The sequence below is a fragment of the Carcharodon carcharias genome, chromosome 10 (genome assembly GCF_017639515.1).
Source record: "Carcharodon carcharias isolate sCarCar2 chromosome 10, sCarCar2.pri, whole genome shotgun sequence".
Classification (NCBI taxonomy): domain Eukaryota; kingdom Metazoa; phylum Chordata; class Chondrichthyes; order Lamniformes; family Lamnidae; genus Carcharodon; species Carcharodon carcharias.
This window is the reverse complement of record NC_054476.1, coordinates 144,910,840-144,938,187: the sequence shown is the minus strand read 5'-3', so window position 1 is coordinate 144,938,187 and position 27,348 is coordinate 144,910,840. Positions and strand designations below refer to the sequence as shown.

The window sequence follows — 27,348 nt, the reverse complement described above, 5'->3', positions numbered from 1 at the left end:
AGCTCAGGAGTGTTAGAGTTTGAGTGCCAACTGTCAATGACGTCGGAGCTGGCCAAGGGGGTGAGCCCTGGCTGCTTGGACTGAGTGCTTTGTGGCTGGAGGGCCGCATCTTGCATATGCCCTGCAAGGTGTTCCTCAGGTGGGGTTGGCCAGGCTGTAATGGCGCTGCAAGTAGAGAGTGGACTAATCCATGCTCCTCCATCCTTTCAGGAGAAGACCGACCCATAACAACATTGATTGGTCGCACACAGGCAGAGGACCCCAAACCTCCTCATCCTATCCAGATTCGAGCAGGATGCCTTGACGCTGGAGAGGCACCACGCACCTCAGTCAACTGGCCGCGGAGAGGCTGGGGTGTCAGATGGAGGTAAGAGTGCAGTGCACAGAGGCGGTGCAAATATGTTTGTGTAGTCTCCTCATTGATGGGAGCCTCAAAACTGGAGTCCCTATTGATCATTGAAAGATGAGAGCACCATGATGCAGATCTACAGTTTCTCACCAGGATGCCTGGCATGCACAGTGACAGTGTGATGACTTAAAATAATGACATGTCGTTTTCTCTTAGGTTTTCCACCACGCACCCAATCACAGGACCCCGAAGATGCACCCTTGATGTTAGAGGCCCACCAGGGTCCACATGCACCTGCACCACAACTGCTTTCTGAACCAAGCAACAGCACAGATATCAGCACCTCAGTGGGCGGTAGATCTTCGGCTAGAATGTCAGTGCATATTGGTAAGGGCACTTCACGCTTGCTTGAGGTGCAGGTGGAGGCAGAGAGTGCCCAGGGCGCCAGCAGTCAGAGGACTGTTGGGAACCAGGACAATGCTCAGTCGAAGGCAGATGATGAGCCTCCAGAGTCGTCTATTAGGCAGCAGATGTTGGATGTCCAGCGGGGTGTGTGGGAGGATCTGGTGGAGATCCATGAGGGTATGTGTGCCATGTTCTCCATTATGGAGGGGTCCATGCGGAGCACGAGCACTGCGTTGACCCTCATGGCCGAGCGCACTGCCTCCTCCATTGAGAGAGTGGTGACTCTCATGGAGAGGCAGCTCCAGGAACAGAATCTGGGGTTACACTCGGACCTGCAAGTCCTCACACAGGCACTGACCTCAGGTGGTCAGTGTCAGTGTGGGAGATGGATGAGGCACCCTGTATCCCAGCCAGGTGCCCACCCATCAATGGTGAGCAGGGAGGTCCACAGCGACCTCACGTTGGTGCACGAGCTGCTTGTCATCTCTGCGGGCTCCTCTCAGGGCACTCTGGATGATGGCAGCAGCTCCTCCACCCCTCTGCCAGTGACTGTGGCATCTGATGAAGCTGTGGCGACTGGGGAGATGCCAGTCGTGGCAATGGCTGCTCCCTCCCAAGGTGCGTTCATAACACGGCCAAGTAGGTTGAGTATCAACTTCTAAATTCCAATGGCAGGTTGTAAGGGCAGGAGAATTTCCCGGTTAGCTATGTGATGGAAAGTATGTTGGAGCCTCCACCATCACTATCCATACCTCCAGATTACAACATGCATGGAAAAGCTCATGTTTCCATCGGAACTTAGACTTCCTGCGTGAACTATGAGACACCACCACCATCACAAACATAAGTTGGAGTGGACACAACGATTATTCACTGTGAAAAACCCATTTTTGGCTATATCAATAAGCCCTACCAGGCTACGACTCTTAAATATATCAAGGACTACTTGTTAATTGAAAGGAATTAAAGAATTACGTTTTGCCAACAGCACTGGTTCATGGAGCATTATACGTTTGTAATTATGATAATGAGTTAGGGCAGAAACTTGAATTCACTTTGGAAAAACCAGCGCAATTTTGTGTCCAGACTGTTCAATCGAGCCCAAAGTAGAAACTCCACCTCAATATTTTTCATGTCCCTCCGATAATACGGTGCCCAAAACTGCACTGAGACCTCTAACTGTGGCCTAAACAATGTCTTGCACAAATCTTGAAACAGCAATGTTGCTGAGTCACGAAAGATCAAGGATTAATGGTTTGATGGGACACTGCGTGTTTATTTAAAAACATTTACCAAAATCTCCTCTGTCTGGACAGGTTCCGTGGTCTCCAGAGTCTGGGCTAAAGTTTTGGCTGAAAGGTTTCAGAATCAGAGTCCACCCTAACAACGAGCGAAAAATACATTCATTAATATAGTTGGATTTAAAGAAATGATAAAGGAATATAACATTTCATTCTCTGTTCATCCCCCATCCAGTTCAAAAGAGACTTTTTCACTTATTAAAAACAAAAGGGAAAATCGATGGGATTCTGTGTTTCATTAAACATTACTGAAAATCAATAGAATAGTTTAAACAAACTGCCTGACAAAGCAAACATGAGGTGGTTATATCCCAAAATCCAATTCCAGAGTCTAACAGAATCTTCTCTTCAGCTATGAAGCCTTTGATTGCTCTTCTCGCCTGCTCCTTCCTCAGTGCTGCATCTGCTGATGAAGGTAAAGGAAACACTTTCGGAATTTCATAGCCTGGAATCTGCTGGTGGTAACAAAGCCCTGTTTAATCAGGTGCTTCAAATAAAAATAATGAGCACAGGAAGCAGAAATGGTCTCTTTCTGAGTCAGGGTTTGTGAAATTATAAGGATTCTTTCACAAGATGTGGGCATCGCTGGCCGGGCCAGCATTTATTGCCCATCCCTAATTGCCCTTGAGAAGGTGGTGGTGAGCTGCCTTCTTGAACCGCTGCAGTCCATGTGGTGTAGGTACATCACAGTGCTGTTAGGGAGGGAGTTCCAGGATTTTGATCCAGCGACTGAAGGAATGGTGATATATTTCCAAGTCAGGATGGTGAGTGGCTTGGAGGGGAACTTGCAGGTGGTGGTGTTCCCATGTATCTGCTGCCCTTGTCCTTCTAGATGGTAGTGGTTGTGGTTTGGAAGGTGTTGAGGGATTTCCCACGTGATGGGATCTCTCTTCCAGCTTTCAGACATGATGAAGGTCGGCTTTCTGAAGAGAAACTGGGGAAACCAAAATATCTTAAGAGGGTAAGTTATCCAAAGCAACCGCCTATTGAGAGTCAGCGATGTGACACAAAGGGGAAAAAGGATTTTTTCAAAAATGGTAAATTCTCCAGATAGTGAAATGTCAATGACAGTGATGATCTATGCAGAGTAGGGAAAAAGATGAATTAGGAAATGTGACATCTGTGACTCACAGAGTAGAACTTTCACCTCTGGGCCAGAAGGTTGTGGGTTCAAGACCCACTCCAGAGATCTGAGCACATAATCCATGCTGGCACTTCCAGGCACTGAGGAAGTGCTGCACTGCTGGTGGGTGCTGTGTTTCAGATGAGATGTTAAATCGAGGCCCTGTCTGCCAGTTCCAGTGAATGTCAAAAATCGTGTGCCACTATTCAAGAAGCAGAGAGTGTTCTGGTTCTCTGGGCCAAAAGTTCTCCCTCAATTAATCATCCAATTCATTGCTGTTTGCGGTATCTAACTGTACACAAAATGTTTGCTGACAAAATAAAATGATAATGTTCCAAAATTCTTGCTTGGCTCCGGTGTTGTACAAACCATTCTTTTTGATTTGCAGTCTATGTGTTGTTTTGCAGGGTCCTGTGTTGGTCGCTGTGACCTGGGTTTCATAGCTTCAGAGAAGTGTCAGTGCGACAGTCTGTGCAGATTCTACAAGAGCTGCTGCAATGATTATGAGACTACTTGTAAAAAAGGTAAAAAAACAAACTCGAATAGAGACAGACACACAGGCATGCCCACACACACACACACACACGTGCACACAGACATGCACAGAGACACACATGCACAGGCACACACACACAGACACACGCACACACACAAACGGACGCACATAGGTGCACGGGCACACACTCTCACACGCACACATGCACACACACACGCCTCTCTCAGTACTGACACCCTGATAGTGCAGCAGTCCCTCAGTACTGACCCTTTGACATTGCAGACCTCTCTCGATACTGTACCAGCATATCAGTATAGATTATGTGTGCATTTGCCTGAGCGAAGTACAGTTCCTGAAGGTGCTGACTCTCAATGGGGGACAGTTCCTGAAGGTGCTGACTCTCAATGAGGGTTCAGTTCCTGAACGTGTTGACTCTCACTGGGGTTCAGTTCCTGAAGGTGCTGACTCTCACTGGGGGACAGTTCCTGAAGGTGCTGACTCTCACTGGGGGACAGTTCCTGAAGGTGCTGACTCTCGCTGGGGGACAGTTCCTGAAGGTGCTGACACATCACTGGGGGACAGTTCCTGAAGGTGCTGACTCTCAATGGGGGACAGTTCCTGAAGGTGCTGACTCTTACTGGGGGAAAGTTCCTTAAAGTGTTGACTCTCACTGGGGGACAGTTCCTGAAGGTGTTTGAGACAGTCTAGAGGGAGCATAACCCTGTATCTAACCTATAATTAGAAAATGATCAATTTTAGCAGTTTGTGATTAATGGTGTTTCTCTTGTGTTTTCTCAGCCCGTGGGGATATGTTCCACCTGCCTGAAGATGAATATATTGATGTGTTGGGTACTATGATGCCTGACTATGATGAGGGAATGAACGATACAGTGGAATCAGATCCAGAACTGGAGTCAGAACCAGAACTGGATACAGAACCAGAACTGGAGCCGGAACTAGAGCCAGAACTGGAGCCAGAACCAGAACTGGAGCCAGAACTGGAGCCAGAACCAGAACTGGAGCCAGAACCAGAACTGGAGCCAGAACCAGAACTGGAGCCAGAACCAGAACTGGAGCCAGAACCAGAACTAGAACCGGTTGATCTGTGCATCAGTAAACAACCCTTCGATGCATTCACTGACCTCAAGAATGGATCGATCTTTGCATTCCAGGGTAAAATTCAGAGCCAGGATCATAGGAACAGGGGGTGGCCATTCAGCCCCTCAAGTCCATTTGCAATTCAGTTTGAGCATGGTTGATGGGTAGTTTAACCCCACCTACCCACCCTGACTAATAGCCCTTTGTACACTTTAACAAATATCTATCTATCTCAGATATGAATGTTTAATTTGATTCCCTCCTGCTTGCGGGGACAGCATTCCAGATTTACACTCCCCTTTTTGTGAAGGTGTGCTTCCTGACATCACCCCTGGCATGACCAGGCTCGAATTTTAAGGTGCAAGGTGATCCCATGGAGCTGGCCCATGCACACACACCCAACCCACCCCACACACATCTGTTGATGCTGAAGAGCTGCCCACACATACTGCTCCCGACACAGCCCCAGCAGACACAACACAAACGGTGGTGGCAACGAAACATGAATGGGCTTTACTGTGAGTTCGGTTATTTTGTTGGGGTGCAGGTTAACTCTGTATCTAATCTCATCTTCTATGTGTCTGCCCTAGGAGTGTTTGATGGGGACAGTGTAGAGGGAGCTTTACTCTGTATCTAACCCTGTGCTGTACCTGTCCTGGGAATGTTTGATGGGGACAGTGTAGAGGGAGCTTTACTCTGTATCTAATCCTGTGCTGTACCTGTCCTGGGAGTGTTTGATTGGGACAGTGTAGAGGGAGCTTTACTCTGTATCTAACCGCGTGCTGTACCTGTCCTGGGAGTGTTTGATGGGGACAGTGTAGAGGGAGCTTTACTCTGTATCTAACCCCATGCTGTAGCTGTCCTGGGAGTGTTTGATGGGGACAGTGTAGAGGGAGCTTTACTCTGTATCTAACCCCGTGCTGTACCTGCCCTGGGAGTGTTTGATGGGGACAGTGTAGAGGGAGCTTTACTCTGTATCTAACCACATGCTGTTCTATTATTTGTCTGTCTCCAGGAGAATATTTTCATGAACTGGATAAGTTCAGTGTTGCTTCAGAACATCCCAGGTTGATTCGTGAAGTGTGGGGAATGCCTGGACCCATCGATGCTGCATTCACACGGATAAACTGTGAAGGGAAGACCTACATCTTCAAGGTTTGAATTTCAAGGGAGCTGCTGTTCTGCTGAATTATTCTTGTTTTACTCTGTAAGAAACAGCAACAAGTTTAATTAATGGAGCATTAAAACATCCCCAGGCACTTCACAGGAGTGTTATCAAACAACGTTTGACACTGAGACACCTTAGGAGATATTAGGACAGGTGATCAAAAACCGGTCAAACAGTTCGGTTTTAAGGAGTGTCTTAAAGAAGGAGAGGGAGGCGGAGAGATTTAGGGAGGGAATTCCACAGCTTGGGGTCCAGGCAGCTGAAGGTACGGCTGTCAATGGTGGAATGATTAAAATCAGGGATGCAGGAGAGGCCAGAATGAGAGTAATGCCGAGATTTCGGAGGGTTGTGGGGCTGGAGGAGATTACAGAGAAAGAGAGGGGTGAGGCCACGTGTGGGATTTGGAAATAAGGACGAGAAATTTGAAGCTTTGCAGGCCAGGACGATATAGGTCAGCGAGGACAGAGGTGATGGGTGAAAAGACAAGGCAGCAGGGTTTTGCAGTAGACCCCTTCCCCAGGTAGAACTATCAGCTGTCAGCCACTTTTTTCTTGACAATTTTTTACTAAAAGGCACTATGTGGTTCAACAGTACCCTGTATCTAACCCTGTGCTGTACCTGTCCTGGGAGTGTTTGATGGGGACAGTGTAGAGGGAGCTTTACTCTGTATCTAACCTCGTGCTGTACCTGTCCTGGGAGTGTTTGATGGGGACAGTGTAGAGGGAGCTTTACTCTGTATCTAACCCTGTTCTGTACCTGCCCTGGGAGTGTTTGATGGGGATAGTGTTGAGGGAGATTTGGCTGATTTAAAATTTAGCTGAAGGTACTTGGTCTTAAAGGAGAGGATTGAAATGTGTATCTTGCTTGTGGACTGTCTCAATCTACATGAAGCTGAGTCAGTGTGTTAATCTAGCAAATGATTCCTAGTTTGGGGCATTCTATGTGGTTCTAATGTTGAGCCTGCTGCTCCCTCAGAACGATTCTTACTGGCGCTTTAACAATGGAATTCCGGAAGATGGTTACCCAAAACTGATCAGGAATGGGTTTCCCAGAATTCCGAACAATATTGATGCATCACTGGCAGTTCCCGCCTCCAGTATTGATGGAAAAGAGCGAGTTTATTTCTTCAAAGGTAATGAGACTGATTGCCCCCCCGTCTCTTACTGTGACTTTTCCCTGTCGTGGGGCAGGACCTGATTCAATATCTGGCTGATTGTTCTCTCCCCAGGGAATTCGTACTGGGAATACGTCTTCCAAAATCAGCCTAGCCAGCGGGATTGTGCTAGCTCACCCATCTCAGTGCCCTTTGGGAGATACACTGACATCATGGACAACAGTTGGGAGAATTTCTTCATCAGAATATTTGGAGATATCCCCCATGGTAACCCTTGGACTCTTCATTCTTCTCTCTCTCCCTCCATTTCTCCCTCTCTGTCTCTCTTTTCTATCTCTTCTCTCTCACTCTGTTTTCTCTCTATCTCTTTCTCACCCTCCCTCTCTTTCTTCCTCGTTCTCCACCTTTTCTTGTCTCTTTATTTGCCTGTCTCATTTTGCCCTCTCTCATCTTTCTTCCCTTGAGATGAGAGGAATCAAAGATTATTGGTTTGTCGAATCCATGTTTAAAATCCTGCTCATTGCAGGAGAGCTGGGTGACTGAGGGGGTGAGGGATTTCTGGAAGAGGCTGAGTTTGGAACCGAGGGATTGCTGGAAGTGATGTTTGTCTCCTTCACCTCTACCATCAGGTAGTGGAATGATACAATGATAATGGAGTTGTTGACCAATCAGAGTGATTAATCTCCATCAATGAATCTACAACAGACCCAGACATGAGGTGAGGAAACCCCCCCCACCCCCCGCCCCTCCTACAGTGGGGCAGAGATTTGGGACCTGTAGCTCCAAATATCTGTCCCTCAATCAACATGACAAAACAAAACAGATTATCTAGTCATTATCACTTTATCAACCATTCATGCATAACATTGGCAGGATACTGAGGTTAGTCCCTGATTCCAACACAACCAGAAGCGGAAGCATTGTAGCCAGAATTCTTTTGAATTTTTCTTTTTAGTCCTTGCTCCACCTTCTTAATGTCCTTCTTAACCCCCTCTCAATACACTTCCCACATGTTACGTCCAAATTACTCCTGGTTTGATTGGGAAGCAGTGAAGATTATTGATCAGCCATGAACTAACTGAATGGTGGTACAGGATGGAAGGGCTGAATGGCCTCCAACTGTTCCTATACCATCATGGTGGAACGTAAAGAAGGTGGAGCAAAGACTAAAAAGAAAACTTCAAAAGAATTCTGGCTGCAATGCTTCTGCTTCTGGTGGTGTTGGAATCAGGGACTAACATCAGTATCCTGCCAATGTTGATAAAGTGATTATGACTAGATAATCTGTTTTGATTTGTCATGTTGATTGACGGATGGATATTGGCCAGGACATCAGAGAGGATTTTCAGAAGGCATTAGAAGTCAACCACATAGGTGTGGAACTGGAGTCACATATAGGCCGGACAGGCTAATGACGGCAGGTGGGATAGTGGGATCATAGGGTGGCCGGGGTGGCTGGGGAGGTCTGGAATTTGTGGGAGGTGTTTGCTAATCTCTGGTGTGGAAGGGATTGGTGAGCTGATGGGGGTATGATTTCAGGATCTGATCCTGGGGGGGTGATAGTCTGAACTTGGGTAGGCTGAATGCAGTGAATAGTTAAAGTCTGAAATGCGTTGCCTGAGAGTGTGGTGGAGGCAGATTCAAATGTGGCTTTCACAAAGGAATTGGATCATTATCTGCAAAGGAAAGATTTGCAGAGCTACAGAGAAAAGGTGGGGGGAGTAGGACTAACTGAGTGGCTCTTACTGAGAGCTAGCCTGGACTAGATGGGCCAAATGGCCTCCTTCAGTGCTGTACCCATTCAATGGTTCTGTCATGTTTGGACTCTTGGGGTTTCCAGTTGCAATCTGCCATCCATATGATTGGGCCCCTCTGCCCCCTGCCCCCCACAACACCACCCCCCCCCCCCACCCCCAGCCCTCTGATTTCGCCGCTCTTTCCCCTCTGCACTGTTGCCCCCACCACCCCCCAAACCCCGCCACATACCCCACCACAACCGCTGGCCCCTCCAGCCCCTCCGGCCTCACACTGCCCCACTGTCCCTGTCCCTGCTGCCCCACCCACCCCCACACCCGCCCCGCCACCCTAGTCAGTCAATCTGAACCCCACCCCATGCTCTTCCTTTCAGAACGCACCAGTGGACCCCACTCCATTCGCCATGACTGGCGCGGGATCCCAGGCCGTGTGGACTCAGCCATGATTGGGAAGCTCTTCTTCATCCGCCAATTCCCAAGGAACCGCAGGAAAAAGCCAAGAAATCAAGCACAGAGGTATTGGCAGGGACGACAGCGGAAGAGGCACTCCTCCAGCATGGAAATGGATCTGTTCTCAGTGTTCCCCAGCCAGAGCGTATACTTCTTTATCAAGGGTAACCTGTGAAGCTGCAGCTCTTTCACACCTTCTACATTCTTCCTCCATCTCATGCTCCCCACACCCGCCTCCCATCCCCTTCATCCCACAATATAGTTCTCTAAAGGCCGGGCTGGTGGGGTGCAGCTTGCAGGGATTGCAGGGCAGTCATCTGAATGTGAGCTCAGATATTCAGATTCAGCCAACTATTTGGCTATAGCAGGCATCACAACTGGACCCAGAACACAGCCTTGGCCAAGTGTTGCCAAATTCCACCTCCAAACCCAAAAACTGGGAAACACGTCACAAATCCTTGAAACACTGGAAAAACACATCTCAAAATTGTAATCTCTGGGAAAACAAACTCCAAACCCAAAAACACTGGGTAGAACACACCCCAAACACTGGGAAATACACCCCTAACACTGGGAAATACACCCCTAACACTGGGAAACACACCCCAAACACTGGGTAACACACACCAAACACTGGGAATCACACCCCAAACACTGGGTAACACACACCAAACACTAGGAATCACACCCCAAACACTGGGTAACACACCCCAAACAGTGGGAAAAACACCCCACCCCTGGGAAAACAACCCCAAACATTGGGAAAAGACACCACAAACACTGGGAAAAACACACGAAACACTGGGAAAACACACCCAAACCCTGGGAAAACACACCACAAACCCTGGGAAAATACACCAAACAGTGGGAAAACACATCCCAAACACTGGGAAAACACAACTAAATCCTGGGAAAACAGCCCCCACACACTGGGAAAACACACTCCAAACCCTGGGAAAACAGGCCCCACACACTGGGAAAACACACCCCAAACACTGGGAAAACACATCCCACAAACTGGGAAACACACCCCAAACCCTGGGAAAACAGGCCCCACACACTGGGAAAACACACCCCAAACATTGGGAAAACACACCCCAAACACTGGGAAAACACACCCAAACCCAGGGAAAACACACCACACACACTGGGAAACACAAACCCCAGACACTGGAAAAACACACCCAAACCCAGGGAAAACAGACCAGACACACTGGGAAACGCACACCCCAGACACTGGGAAAACACACCCCAAGCACTGGGAAAACACATCCCACACACTGGGAAACACAGCCCGCTCACTGGGAAATGCACCCCACACACTAGGAAACGCACCCCACACACTAGGAAACGCACCCCACTCACTGGGAAACACATCCCACACACTGGGAAACACAGCCCACACACTGGGAAATGCATCCCACTCACTGGGAAACACACCCCAGACACTGGGAAAACACACCCCAAACACTGGGAAAACAGACCCCACACACTGGGAAATGCACCTCACACACTGGGAAAAAAACACACCAAACACTGGGAAAACACACCCAAACCCAGGGAAAACACACCACACACACTGGGAAACACACCCCAGACACTGGGAAAACACACCCCAAGCACTGGGAAAACACACCCCAAACATTGGGAACACACACCCTAAACACTGGGAAAACACAGCCAAACCCAGGGAAAACACACCACACACACTGGGAAAACACACCCAAACACTGGGAAAACACACTACAAACCCTGGGAAAACACACACCAAACACTGGGAAAACACACCCAAACCCTGGGAAAACACACCACAACTCCTGGGAAAACACACCCCAAACACTGGAAAACACACCACAAACCCTGGGAAACATACCCCACACACTGGGAAAACACACCCACACACTGGGAAAACACACCCAAACACTGAGAAAACACACCACAAACCCTGGGAAGCACAATCCACACACTGGGAAAACACACCCAAACCCTGGGAAAACACACCCCAAACACTGGGAAAACACACCACAAACCCTGGGAAAACACACACCAAACACTGGGAAAACACACCCAAACCCTGGGAAAACACACCACAAACCCTGGGAAAACAGACCCCACACACTGGGAAATGCACCTCACACACTGGGAAAAAAACACACCAAACACTGGGAAAACACACCCAAACCCAGGGAAAACACACCACACACACTGGGAAACACACCCCAGACACTGGGAAAACACACCCCAACACTGGGAAAACACACCCCAAGCACTGGGAAAACACACCCCAAACATTGGGAACACACACCCCAAACACTGGGAAAACACACCCAAACCCAGGGAAAACACACCACACACACTGGGAAATCACACCCCAAACACTGGGAAAACACACTACAAACCCTGGGAAAACGCACACCAAACACTGGGAAAACACACCCAAACCCTGGGAAAACACACCACAAATCCTGGGAAAACACACCCCAAACACGGGGAAAACACACCACAAACCCTGGGAAACATACCCCACACACTGGGAAAACACACCCACACACTGGGAAAACACACCCAAACACTGAGAAAACGCACCACAAACCCTGGGAAGCACAATCCACACACTGGGAAAACACACCCAAACCCTGGGAAAACACACCCCAAACACTGGGAAAACACACCACAAACCCTGGGAAAACACACACCAAACACTGGGAAAACACACCCAAACCCTGGGAAAACACACCACAAACCCTGGGAAAACAGACCCCACACACTGGGAAATGCACCTCACACACTGGGAAAAAAACACACCAAACACTGGGAAAACACACCCAAACCCAGGGAAAACACACCACACACACTGGGAAACACACCCCAGACACTGGGAAAACACACCCCAACACTGGGAAAACACACCCCAAGCACTGGGAAAACACACCCCAAACATTGGGAACACACACCCCAACACTGGGAAAACACACCCAAACCCAGGGAAAACACACCACACACACTGGGAAATCACACCCCAAACCCTGGGAAAACACACCCCAAACACTGGGAAAACACACCACAAACCCTGGGAAAACACACCACAAACCCTGGGAAAACACACCCCAAACACTGGGAAAACACACCACAAACCCTGGGAAAACACACCCCAAACACTGGGAAAACACACCACAAACCCTGGGAAACATTCCCCAAACACTGGGAAAACACACCCAAACCCTGGGAAAACACACCACAAATCCTGGGAAAACACACCCCAAACCCTGGGAAACATACCCCACACACTGGGAAAACACACCCACACACTGGGAAAACACACCCAAACACTGAGAAAACACACCACAAACCCTGGGAAGCACAATCCACACACTGGGAAAACACACCCAAACCCTGGGAAAACACACCACAAACCCTGGGAAAACACACCCCACACACTGGGAAACATACCACACAAACTGGGAAACACACTCCAAACCCTGGGAAAACAGGCCCCACACACTGGGAAACCACAAGCCAAACACTGGGAAAACACACCTCACACACTGGGAAACACACCCCACACACTGGGAAACACACCCCACACACTGGGACAAAACACCACACACACTGGGAAACACACCCCACACACTGGGACAAAACACCACACACACTGGGAAAACACACTCCAAACACTGGAAAACACACCCCCCACACTGGGAAAACTCAGCCCGTTCACTGGGAAGCACATCCCAAACCCTGGAAAAACACACACCAAACCCAGGGAAACACACTCCAAACACTGGGAAACACGCTCCAAACCCTGGGAAACACACCCCAAACACTGGGAAAACTCAGCCCGCTCACTGGGAAGCACACCCCAAACCCTGGGAAACACACTCCAAACACTGGGAAACACACCCCAGACACTGGGAAAACACACTCCAAACACTGGGAAAACAGACCCCACACACTGGGAAATGCACCTCACACACTGGGAAAAAAACACACCAAACACTGGGAAAACACACACAAACCCAGGGAAAACACACCACACACACTGGGAAACACACCCCAGACACTGGGAAAACACACCCCAACACTGGGAAAACACGCCCCAAGCACTGGGAAAACACACCCCAAACATTGGGAACACACACCCCAAACCCAGGGAAAACACACCACACACACTGGGAAATCACACTCCAAACACTGGGAAAACACACTACAAACCCTGGGAAAACACACACCAAACACTGGGAAAACACACCCAAATCCTGGGAAAACACACCACAAATCCTGGGAAAACACACCCAAACACTGAGAAAACACACCACAAACCCTGGGAAGCACAATCCACACACTGGGAAAACACACCCAAACCCTGGGAAAACACACCCCAAACACTGGGAAAACACACTACAAACCCTGGGAAAACACACACCAAACACTGGGAAAACACACCCAAATCCTGGAAAAACACACCACAAATCCTGGGAAAACACACCCAAACACTGAGAAAACACACCACAAACCCTGGGAAGCACAATCCACACACTGGGAAAACACACCCAAACCCTGGGAAAACACACCCCAAGCACTGGGAAAACACACCCCAAACATTGGGAAAACACACCCCAAACATTGGGAACACACACCCCAAACCCAGGGAAAACACACCACGCACACTGGGAAATCACACCCCAAACACTGGGAAAACACACTACAAACCCTGGGAAAACACACACCAAACACTGGGAAAACACACCCAAACCCTGGGAAAACACACCACAAATCCTGGGAAAACACACCCAAACACTGAGAAAACACACCACAAACCCTGGGAAGCACAATCCACACACTGGGAAAACACACCCAAACCCTGGGAAAACACACCCCAAACACTGGGAAAACACACCACAAACCCTGGGAAAACACACACCAAACACTGGGAAAACACACCCAAACCCTGGGAAAACACACCACAAACCCTGGGAAAACACACCCCAAACACTGGGAAAACACACTACAAACCCTGGGAAACATACCCCAAACACTGGGAAAACACACCCAAACCCTGGGAAAACACACCACAAATCCTGGGAAAACACACCCCAAACACTGGGAAAACACACCCAAACCCTGGGAAAACACACCACAAATCCTGGGAAAACACACCCCAAACACTGGGAAAACACACCACAAACCCTGGGAAACATACCCCACACACTGGGAAAACACACCCACACACTGGGAAAACACACCCAAACACTGAGAAAACACACCACAAACCCTGGGAAGCACAATCCACACACTGGGAAAACACACCCAAACCCTGGGAAAACACACCCCAAACACTGGGAAAACACACTACAAACCCTGGGAAAACACACACCAAACACTGGGAAAACACACCCAAATCCTGGAAAAACACACCACAAATCCTGGGAAAACACACCCAAACACTGAGAAAACACACCACAAACCCTGGGAAGCACAATCCACACACTGGGAAAACACACCCAAACCCTGGGAAAACACACCCCAAACACTGGGAAAACACACCACAAACCCTGGGAAAACACACCCCAAACATTGGGAACACACACCCCAAACCCAGGGAAAACACACCACGCACACTGGGAAATCACACCCCAAACACTGGGAAAACACACTACAAACCCTGGGAAAACACACACCAAACACTGGGAAAACACACCCAAACCCTGGGAAAACACACCACAAATCCTGGGAAAACACACCACAAACCCTGGGAAGCACAATCCACACACTGGGAAACATACCACACAAACTGGGAAACACACTCCAAACCCTGGGAAAACAGGCCCCACACACTGGGAAACCACAAGCCAAACACTGGGAAAACACACCTCACACACTGGGAAACACACCCCACACACTGGGAAACACACCCCACACACTGGGACAAAACACCACACACACTGGGAAACACACCCCACACACCGGGACAAAACACCACACACACTGGGAAACACACCCCACACACTGGGACAAAACACCACACACACTGGGAAAACACACCCCCCACACTGGGAAAACTCAGCCCGTTCACTGGGAAGCACATCCCAAACCCTGGAAAAACACACCCCAAACCCTGGGAAGCACACTCCAAACACTGGGAAACACGCTCCAAACCCTGGGAAACACACCCCAAACACTGGGAAAACTCAGCCCGCTCACTGGGAAGCACACCCCAAACCCTGGGAAACACACTCCAAACACTGGGAAACACGCTCCAAACCCTGGGAAAGACACCCCAAACACTGGGAAAACACACCCCAAACCCTGGGAAACACACTCCAAACCCTGGGAAACACACTCCAAACACTGGGAAACACACTCCAAAACATTGGAAACACTCGGCAAACCCTGGGAAACACACTCCAAACACTGGGTAACACACCCCAAGCACTGGGAAACACACCCCAAATACTGGGAAAACAGCCCCCACATACTGGGAAACAAATCCCTCACACTGGGAAACGCATTCCACTCACTGGGAAACACACCCTAAAGACTGGGAAGCACATCCCAAACACTGGGAAACACATTCCAAACACTGGGAAGCACTCCGCAAACCCTTCGAAAACACACCCCAAACACTGGGAAACACACCCCAAACACAGAGAAACACACCCCAAACACTGAGAAACACCCCCCAAACACTGAGAAAAACACCTCAAACACTGAGAAACACACTCCAAACACTGGGAAACACGCTCCAAACCCTGGGAAACACACCCCAAACACTGGGAAAACTCAGCCCGCTCACTGGGAAGCACACCCCAAACCCTGGGAAACACACTCCAAACACTGGGAAACACGCTCCAAACCCTGGGAAAGACACCCCAAACACTGGGAAAACACACCCCAAACCCTGGGAAACACACTCCAAACCCTGGGAAACACACCCCAAACCCTGGGAAGCACACTCCAAACACTGGGAAACACGCTCCAAACCCTGGGAAACACACCCCAAACACTGGGAAAACTCAGCCCGCTCACTGGGAAGCACACCCCAAACCCTGGGAAACACACTCCAAATACTGGGAAACACGCTCCAAACCCTGGGAAAGACACCCCAAACACTGGGAAAACACACCCCAAACCCTGGGAAACACACTCCAAACCCTGGGAAACACACTCCAAACACTGGGAAACACACTCCAAAACATTGGAAACACTCGGCAAACCCTGGGAAACACACTCCAAACACTGGGTAACACACCCCAAGCACTGGGAAACACACCCCAAATACTGGGAAAACAGCCCCCACATACTGGGAAACAAATCCCTCACACTGGGAAACGCATTCCACTCACTGGGAAACACACCCTAAAGACTGGGAAGCACATCCCAAACACTGGGAAACACATTCCAAACACTGGGAAGCACACCGCAAACCCTTCGAAAACACACCCCAAACACTGGGAAACACACCCCAAACACAGAGAAACACACCCCAAACACTGAGAAACACCCCCCAAACACTGAGAAACACACCTCAAACACTGAGAAACACACTCCAAACACTGGGAAACACACTCCAAAACACTGGAAACACTCTGCAAACCCTGGAAAACACACTCCAAACACTGGGTAACACACCCCAAGCACTGGGAAACACACCCCACACACTGGGAAATGCATCCCACACACTGGGAAAACTCAGCCCGCTCACTGGGAAGCACACCCCAAACCCTAGGAAAACACACCCCAAACCCTGGGAAAACACACCCAAACACTGAGAAAACACACCACAAACCCTGGGAAGCACAATCCACACACTGGGAAAACACACCCAAACCCTGGGAAAACACACCCCAAACACTGGGAAAACACACCACAAACCCTGGGAAAACACACACCAAACACTGGGAAAACACACCCATACCCAGGGAAAACACACCACACACACTGGGAAACACACCCCAGACACTGGGAAAACACACCCCAACACTGGGAAAACACACCCCAAGCACTGGGAAAACACACCCCAAACATTGGGAACACACACCCCAAACACTGGGAAAACACACCCAAACCCAGGGAAAACACACCACACACACTGGGAAATCACACCCCAAACCCTGGGAAAACACACCCCAAACACTGGGAAAACACACCACAAACCCTGGGAAAACACACCACAAACCCTGGGAAAACACACCCAAACACTGGGAAAACACACCACAAACCCTGGGAAAACACACCCCAAACACTGGGAAAACACACCACAAACCCTGGGAAACATTCCCCAAACACTGGGAAAACACACCCAAACCCTGGGAAAACACACCACAAATCCTGGGAAAACACACCCCAAACACTGGGAAAACACACCACAAACCCTGGGAAACATACCCCACACACTGGGAAAACACACCCACACACTGGGAAAACACACCCAAACACTGAGAAAACACAACCACAAACCCTGGGAAGCACAATCCACACACTGGGAAAACACACCCAAACCCTGGGAAAACACACTACAAACCCTGGGAAAACACACCCCACACACTGGGAAACATACCACACAAACTGGGAAACACACTCCAAACCCTGGGAAAACAGGCCCCACACACTGGGAAACCACAAGCCAAACACTGGGAAAACACACCTCACACACTGGGAAACACACCCCACACACTGGGAAACACACCCCACACACTGGGACAAAACACCACACACACTGGGAAACACACCCCACACACTGGGACAAAACACCACACACACTGGGAAAACACACCCCAAACATTGGGAACACACACCCCAAACCCAGGGAAAACACACCACACACACTGGGAAATCACACCCCAAACACTGGGAAAACACACTACAAACCCTGGGAAAACACACACCAAACACTGGGAAAACACACCCAAATCCTGGGAAAACACACCACAAATCCTGGGAAAACACACCCAAACACTGAGAAAACACACCACAAACCCTGGGAAGCACAATCCACACACTGGGAAAACACACCCAAACCCTGGGAAAACACACCCCAAACACTGGGAAAACACACTACAAACCCTGGGAAAACACACACCAAACACTGGGAAAACACACCCAAATCCTGGAAAAACACACCACAAATCCTGGGAAAACACACCCAAACACTGAGAAAACACACCACAAACCCTGGGAAGCACAATCCACACACTGGGAAAACACACCCAAACCCTGGGAAAACACACCCCAAACACTGGGAAAACACACCACAAACCCTGGGAAAACACACCCCAAACATTGGGAACACACACCCCAAACCCAGGGAAAACACACCACGCACACTGGGAAATCACACCCCAAACACTGGGAAAACACACTACAAACCCTGGGAAAACACACACCAAACACTGGGAAAACACACCCAAACCCTGGGAAAACACACCACAAATCCTGGGAAAACACACCCAAACACTGAGAAAACACACCACAAACCCTGGGAAGCACAATCCACACACTGGGAAAACACACCCAAACCCTGGGAAAACACACCCCAAACACTGGGAAAACACACTACAAACCCTGGGAAAACACACACCAAACACTGGGAAAACACACCCAAACCCTGGGAAAACACACCCAAACCCTGGGAAAACACACCACAAACCCTGGGAAAACACACCCCAAACACTGGGAAAACACACCACAAACCCTGGGAAACATACCCCAAACACTGGGAAAACACACCCAAACCCTGGGAAAACACACCACAAATCCTGGGAAAACACACCCCAAACACTGGGAAAACACACCACAAACCCTGGGAAACATACCCCACACACTGGGAAAACACACCCACACACTGGGAAAACACACCCAAACACTGAGAAAGCACACCACAAACCCTGGGAAGCACAATCCACACACTGGGAAACATACCACACAAACTGGGAAACACACTCCAAACCCTGGGAAAACAGGCCCCACACACTGGGAAACCACAAGCCAAACACTGGGAAAACACACCTCACACACTGGGAAACACACCCCACACACTGGGAAACACACCCCACACACTGGGACAAAACACCACACACACTGGGAAACACACCCCACACACCGGGACAAAACACCACACACACTGGGAAACACACCCCACACACTGGGACAAAACACCACACACACTGGGAAAACACACTCCAAACACTGGAAAACACACCCCCCACACTGGGAAAACTCAGCCCGTTCACTGGGAAGCACATCCCAAACCCTGGAAAAACACACCCCAAACCCTGGGAAGCACACTCCAAACACTGGGAAACACGCTCCAAACCCTGGGAAACACACCCCAAACACTGGGAAAACTCAGCCCGCTCACTGGCAAGCACACCCCAAACCCTGGGAAACACACTCCAAACACTGGGAAACACGCTCCAAACCCTGGGAAAGACACCCCAAACACTGGGAAAACACACCCCAAACCCTGGGAAACACACTCCAAACCCTGGGAAACACACTCCAAACACTGGGAAACACACTCCAAAACATTGGAAACACTCGGCAAACCCTGGGAAACACACTCCAAACACTGGGTAACACACCCCAAGTACTGGGAAACACACCCCAAATACTGGGAAAACAGCCCCCACATACTGGGAAACAAATCCCTCACACTGGGAAACGCATTCCACTCACTGGGAAACACACCCTAAAGACTGGGAAGCACATCCCAAACACTGGGAAACACATTCCAAACACTGGGAAGCACTCCGCAAACCCTTCGAAAACACACCCCAAACACTGGGAAACACACCCCAAACACAGAGAAACACACCCCAAACACTGAGAAACACCCCCCAAACACTGAGAAACACACCTCAAACACTGAGAAACACACTCCAAACACTGGGAAACACGCTCCAAACCCTGGGAAACACACCCCAAACACTGGGAAAACTCAGCCCGCTCACTGGGAAGCACACCCCAAACCCTGGGAAACACACTCCAAACACTGGGAAACACGCTCCAAACCCTGGGAAAGACACCCCAAACACTGGGAAAACACACCCCAAACCCTGGGAAACACACTCCAAACCCTGGGAAACACACTCCAAACACTGGGAAACACAATCCAAAACATTGGAAACACTCGGCAAACCCTGGAAAAACACACCCCAAACCCTGGGAAGCACACTCCAAACACTGGGAAACACGCTCCAAACCCTGGGAAACACACCCCAAACACTGGGAAAACTCAGCCCGCTCACTGGGAAGCACACCCCAAACCCTGGGAAACACACTCCAAATACTGGGAAACACGCTCCAAACCCTGGGAAAGACACCCCAAACACTGGGAAAACACACCCCAAACCCTGGGAAACACACTCCAAACCCTGGGAAACACACTCCAAACACTGGGAAACACACTCCAAAACATTGGAAACACTCGGCAAACCCTGGGAAACACACTCCAAACACTGGGTAACACACCCCAAGCACTGGGAAACACACCCCAAATACTGGGAAAACAGCCCCCACATACTGGGAAACAAATCCCTCACACTGGGAAACGCATTCCACTCACTGGGAAACACACCCTAAAGACTGGGAAGCACATCCCAAACACTGGGAAACACATTCCAAACACTGGGAAGCACACCGCAAACCCTTCGAAAACACACCCCAAACACTGGGAAACACACCCCAAACACAGAGAAACACACCCCAAACACTGAGAAACACCCCCCAAACACTGAGAAACACACCTCAAACACTGAGAAACACACCCCAAACACTGGGAAACACACTCCAAAACACTGGAAACACTCTGCAAACCCTGGAAAACACACTCCAAACACTGGGTAACACACCCCAAGCACTGGGAAACACACCCCACACACTGGGAAATGCATCCCACACACTGGGAAAACTCAGCCCGCTCACTGGGAAGCACACCCCAAACCCTAGGAAAACACACCACAAACCCTGGGAAGCACATCCCAAACACTGGGAAACACATTCCAAACACTGGGAAGCACTCCGCAACCCTGGGAAAACACACCCCAAACACTGGAAAACACATCACAAACCCTGGGAAACATACCCCACACACTGGGAAAACACACCCACACACTGGGAAAACACACCCAAACACTGAGAAAACACACCACAAACCCTGGGAAGCACAATCCACACACTGGGAAAACACACCCAAACCCTGGGAAAACACACCCCAAACACTGGGAAAACACACCACAAACCCTGGGAAAACACACACCAAACACTGGGAAAACACACCCATACCCAGGGAAAACACACCACACACACTGGGAAACACACCCCAGACACTGGGAAAACACACCCCAACACTGGGAAAACACACCCCAAGCACTGGGAAAACACACCCCAAACATTGGGAACACACACCCCAAACACTGGGAAAACACACCCAAACCCAGGGAAAACACACCACACACACTGGGAAATCACACCCCAAACCCTGGGAAAACACACCCCAAACACTGGGAAAACACACCACAAACCCTGGGAAAACACACCACAAACCCTGGGAAAACACACCACAAACCCTGGGAAAACACACCCCAAACACTGGGAAAACACACCACAAACCCTGGGAAACATTCCCCAAACACTGGGAAAACACACCCAAACCCTGGGAAAACACACCACAAATCCTGGGAAAACACACCCCAAACACTGGGAAAACACACCACAAACCCTGGGAAAACACACCACAAACCCTGGGAAAACACACCCCAAACACTGGGAAAACACACCACAAACCCTGGGAAAACACACCCCAAACACTGGGAAAACACACCACAAACCCTGGAAACATTCCCCAAACACTGGGAAAACACACCCAAACCCTGGGAAAACACACCACAAATCCTGGGAAAACACACCCCAAACACTGGGAAAACACACCACAAACCCTGGGAAACATACCCCACACACTGGGAAAACACACCCACACACTGGGAAAACACACCCAAACACTGAGAAAACACACCACAAACCCTGGGAAGCACAATCCACACACTGGGAAAACACACCCAAACCCTGGGAAAACACACCACAAACCCTGGGAAAACACACCCCACACACTGGGAAACATACCACACAAACTGGGAAACACACTCCAAACCCTGGGAAAACAGGCCCCACACACTGGGAAACCACAAGCCAAACACTGGGAAAACACACCTCACACACTGGGAAACACACCCCACACACTGGGAAACACACCCCACACACTGGGACAAAACACCACACACACTGGGAAAACACACTCCAAACACTGGAAAACACACCCCCCACACTGGGAAAACTCAGCCCGTTCACTGGGAAGCACATCCCAAACCCTGGAAAAACACACCCCAAACCCTGGGAAGCACAGTCCAAACACTGGGAAACATGCTCCAAACCCTGGGAAACACACCCCAAACACTGGGAAAACTCAGCCCGCTCACTGGGAAGAACACCCCAAACCCTGGGAAACACACTCCAAACACTGGGAAACACGCTCCAAACCCTGGGAAACACACCCCAAACACTGGGAAAACTCAGCCCGCTCATTGGGAAGCACACCCCAAACCCTGGGAAACACACTCCAAACACTGGGAAACACACCCCAGACACTGGGAAAACACACCCCAAACACTGGGAAAACAGACCCCACACACTGGGAAATGCACCTCACACACTGGGAAAAAAACACACCAAACACTGGGAAAACACACACAAACCCAGGGAAAACACACCACACACACTGGGAAACACACCCCAGACACTGGGAAAACACACCCCAACACTGGGTAAACACACCCCAAGCACTGGGAAAACACACCCCAAACATTGGGAACACACACCCCAAACCCAGGGAAAACACACCACACACACTGGGAAATCACACCCCAAACACTGGGAAAACACACTACAAACCCTGGGAAAACACACACCAAACACTGGGAAAACACACCCAAACCCTGGGAAAACACACCACAAATCCTGGGAAAACACACCCAAACACTGAGAAAACACACCACAAACCCTGGGAAGCACAATCCACACACTGGGAAAACACACCCAAACCCTGGGAAAACACACCCCAAACACTGGGAAAACACACCACAAACCCTGGGAAAACACACACCAAACACTGGGAAAACACACCCAAACCCTGGGAAAACACACCACAAACCCTGGGAAAACACACCCCAAACCCTGGGAAAACACACCACAAACCCTGGGAAACATACCCCAAACACTGGGAAAACACACCCAAACCCTGGGAAAACACACCACAAATCCTGGGAAACATACCCAACACATTGGGAAAACACACCCACACACTGGGAAAACACACCCAAACACTGAGAAAGCACACCACAAACCCTGGGAAGCACAATCCACACACTGGGAAAACACACCCAAACCCTGGGAAAACACACCACAAACCCTGGGAAAACACACCCCACACACTGGGAAACATACCACACAAACTGGGAAACACACTCCAAACCCTGGGAAAACAGGCCCCACACACTGGGGAACCACAAGCCAAACACTGGGAAAACACACCTCACACACTGGGAAACACACCCCACACACTGGGAAACACACCCCACACACTGGGACAAAACACCACACACACTGGGAAACACACCCCACACACCGGGACAAAACAGCACACACACTGGGAAACACACCCCACACACTGGGACAAAACACCACACACACTGGGAAAACACACTCCAAACACTGGAAAACACACCCCCCACACTGGGAAAACTCAGCCCGTTCACTGGGAAGCACATCCCAAACCCTGGAAAAACACACCCCAAACCCTGGGAAGCACACTCCAAACACTGGGAAACACGCTCCAAACCCTGGGAAACACACCCCAAACACTGGGAAAACTCAGCCCGCTCACTGGGAAGCACACCCCAAACCCTGGGAAACACACCCCAAACACTGGGAAACACGCTCCAAACCCTGGGAAAGACACCCCAAACACTGGGAAAACACACCCCAAACCCTGGGAAACACACTCCAAACCCTGGGAAACACACTCCAAACACTGGGAAACACACTCCAAAACATTGGAAACACTCGGCAAACCCTGGAAAAACACACCCCAAACCCTGGGAAGCACACTCCAAACACTGGGAAACACGCTCCAAACCCTGGGAAACACACCCCAAACACTGGGAAAACTCAGCCCGCTCACTGGTAAGCACACCCCAAACCCTGGGAAACACACTCCAAACACTGGGAAACACGCTCCAAACCCTGGGAAAGACACCCCAAACACTGGGAAAACACACCCCAAACCCTGGGAAACACACTCCAAACCCTGGGAAACACACTCCAAACACTGGGAAACACACTCCAAAACATTGGAAACACTCGGCAAACCCTGGGAAACACACTCCAAACACTGGGTAACACACCCCAAGCACTGGGAAACACACCCCAAATACTGGGAAAACAGCCCCCACATACTGGGAAACAAATCCCTCACACTGGGAAACGCATTCCACTCACTGGGAAACACACCCTAAAGACTGGGAAGCACATCCCAAACACTGGGAAACACATTCCAAACACTGGGAAGCACACCGCAAACCCTTCGAAAACACACCCCAAACACTGGGAAACACACCCCAAACACAGAGAAACACACCCCAAACACTGAGAAACACCCCCCAAACACTGAGAAACACACCTCAAACACTGAGAAACACACCCCAAACACTGGGAAACACACTCCAAAACACTGGAAACACTCTGCAAACCCTGGAAAACACACTCCAAACACTGGGTAACACACCCCAAGCACTGGGAAACACACCCCACACACTGGGAAATGCATCCACACACTGGGAAAACTCAGCCCGCTCACTGGGAAGCACACCCCAAACCCTAGGAAAACACACCCCAAACCCTGGGAAGCACATCCCAAACACTGGGAAACACATTCCAAACACTGGGAAGCACTCCGTAACCCTGGGAAAACACACCCCAAACACTGGAAAACACATCACAAACCCTGGGAAACATACCCCACACACTGGGAAAACACACCCACACACTGGGAAAACACACCCAAACACTGAGAAAACACACCACAAACCCTGGGAAGCACAATCCACACACTGGGAAAACACACCCAAACCCTGGGAAAACACACACCCCAAACACTGGGAAAACACACCACAAACCCTGGGAAAACACACACCAAACACTGGGAAAACACACCCATACCCAGGGAAAACACACCACACACACTGGGAAACACACCCCAGACACTGGGAAAACACACCCCAACACCGGGAAAACACACCCCAAGCACTGGGAAAACACACCCCAAACATTGGGAACACACACCCCAAACACTGGGAAAACACACCCAAACCCAGGGAAAACACACCACACACACTGGGAAATCACACCCCAAACCCTGGGAAAACACACCCCAAACACTGGGAAAACACACCACAAACCCTGGGAAAACACACCACAAACCCTGGGAAAACACACCCCAAACACTGGGAAAATACACCCCAAACACTGGGAAAACACACCACAAACCCTGGGAAAACACACCCCAAACACTGGGAAAACACACCACAAACCCTGGGAAACATTCCCCAAACACTGGGAAAACACACCCAAACCCTGGGAAAACACACCACAAATCCTGGGAAAACACCCCCCAAACACTGAGAAACACACCTCAAACACTGAGAAACACACCCCAAACACTGGGAAACACACCTCAAGCACTGGGAAACACACCCCACACACTGGGAAATGCATCCCACACACTGGGAAAACTCAGCCCGCTCACTGGGAAGCACACCCCAAACCCTAGGAAAACACACCCCAAACCCTGGGAAGCACATCCCAAACACTGGGAAACACATTCCAAATACTGGGAAGCACTCCGCAACCCTGGGAAAACACACCCCAAACACTGGAAAACACATCACAAACCCTGGGAAACATACCCCACACACTGGGAAAACACACCCACACACTGGGAAAACACACCCAAACACTGAGAAAACACACCACAAACCCTGGGAAGCACAATCCACACACTGGGAAAACACACCCAAACCCTGGGAAAACACACCCCAAACACTGGGAAAACACACACCACAAACCCTGGGAAAACACACACCAAACACTGGGAAAACACACCCATACCCAGGGAAAACACACCACACACACTGGGAAACACACCCCAGACACTGGGAAAACACACCCCAACACCGGGAAAACACACCCCAAGCACTGGGAAAACACACCCCAAACATTGGGAACACACACCCCAAACACTGGGAAAACACACCCAAACCCAGGGAAAACACACCACACACACTGGGAAATCACACCCCAAACCCTGGGAAAACACACCCCAAACACTGGGAAAACACACCACAAACCCTGGGAAAACACACCACAAACCCTGGGAAAACACACCCCAAACACTGGGAAAACACACCACAAACCCTGGGAAAACACACCCCAAACACTGGGAAAACACACCACAAACCCTGGGAAACATTCCCCAAACACTGGGAAAACACACCCAAACCCTGGGAAAACACACCACAAATCCTGGGAAAACACACCCCAAACACTGGGAAAACACACCACAAACCCTGGGAAACATACCCCACACACTGGGAAAACACACCCACACACTGGGAAAACACACCCAAACACTGAGAAAACACACCACAAACCCTGGGAAGCACAATCCACACACTGGGAAAACACACCCAAACCCTGGGAAAACACACCACAAACCCTGGGAAAACACACCCCACACACTGGGAAACATACCACACAAACTGGGAAACACACTCCAAACCCTGGGAAAACAGGCCCCACACACTGGGAAACCACAAGCCAAACACTGGGAAAACACACCTCACACACTGGGAAACACACCCCACACACTGGGAAACACACCCCACACACTGGGAAAACACACCCACACACTGGGAAAACACACCCAAACACTGAGAAAACACACCACAAACCCTGGGAAGCACAATCCACACACTGGGAAAA

General features: G+C 49.9%; 1 protein-coding gene across 4 annotated transcripts in view; it reads left to right on the top strand.

Annotated features, from left to right (window-relative positions):
- Nucleotides 1-27,348, top strand: part of vtna (vitronectin a) — a 165,643-nt gene that overhangs the window by 4,277 nt on the left and 134,018 nt on the right. For 2 of the 4 annotated variants that reach the window (XM_041198104.1, XM_041198105.1), the window contains exons 2-7: nucleotides 3,586-3,702; nucleotides 4,473-4,847; nucleotides 5,788-5,927; nucleotides 6,916-7,072; nucleotides 7,169-7,321; nucleotides 9,183-9,422. In XM_041198104.1, the coding sequence (XP_041054038.1) occupies nucleotides 3,586-3,702; nucleotides 4,473-4,847; nucleotides 5,788-5,927; nucleotides 6,916-7,072; nucleotides 7,169-7,321; nucleotides 9,183-9,422 (1,182 nt within the window). Of the gene's footprint in view, nucleotides 1-210; nucleotides 368-565; nucleotides 737-2,995; nucleotides 3,017-3,585; nucleotides 3,703-4,472; nucleotides 4,848-5,787; nucleotides 5,928-6,915; nucleotides 7,073-7,168; nucleotides 7,322-9,182; nucleotides 9,423-27,348 lie in introns of those variants that run through there. The other 2 variants (XM_041198103.1, XM_041198106.1) reach the window with 2 other exon arrangements.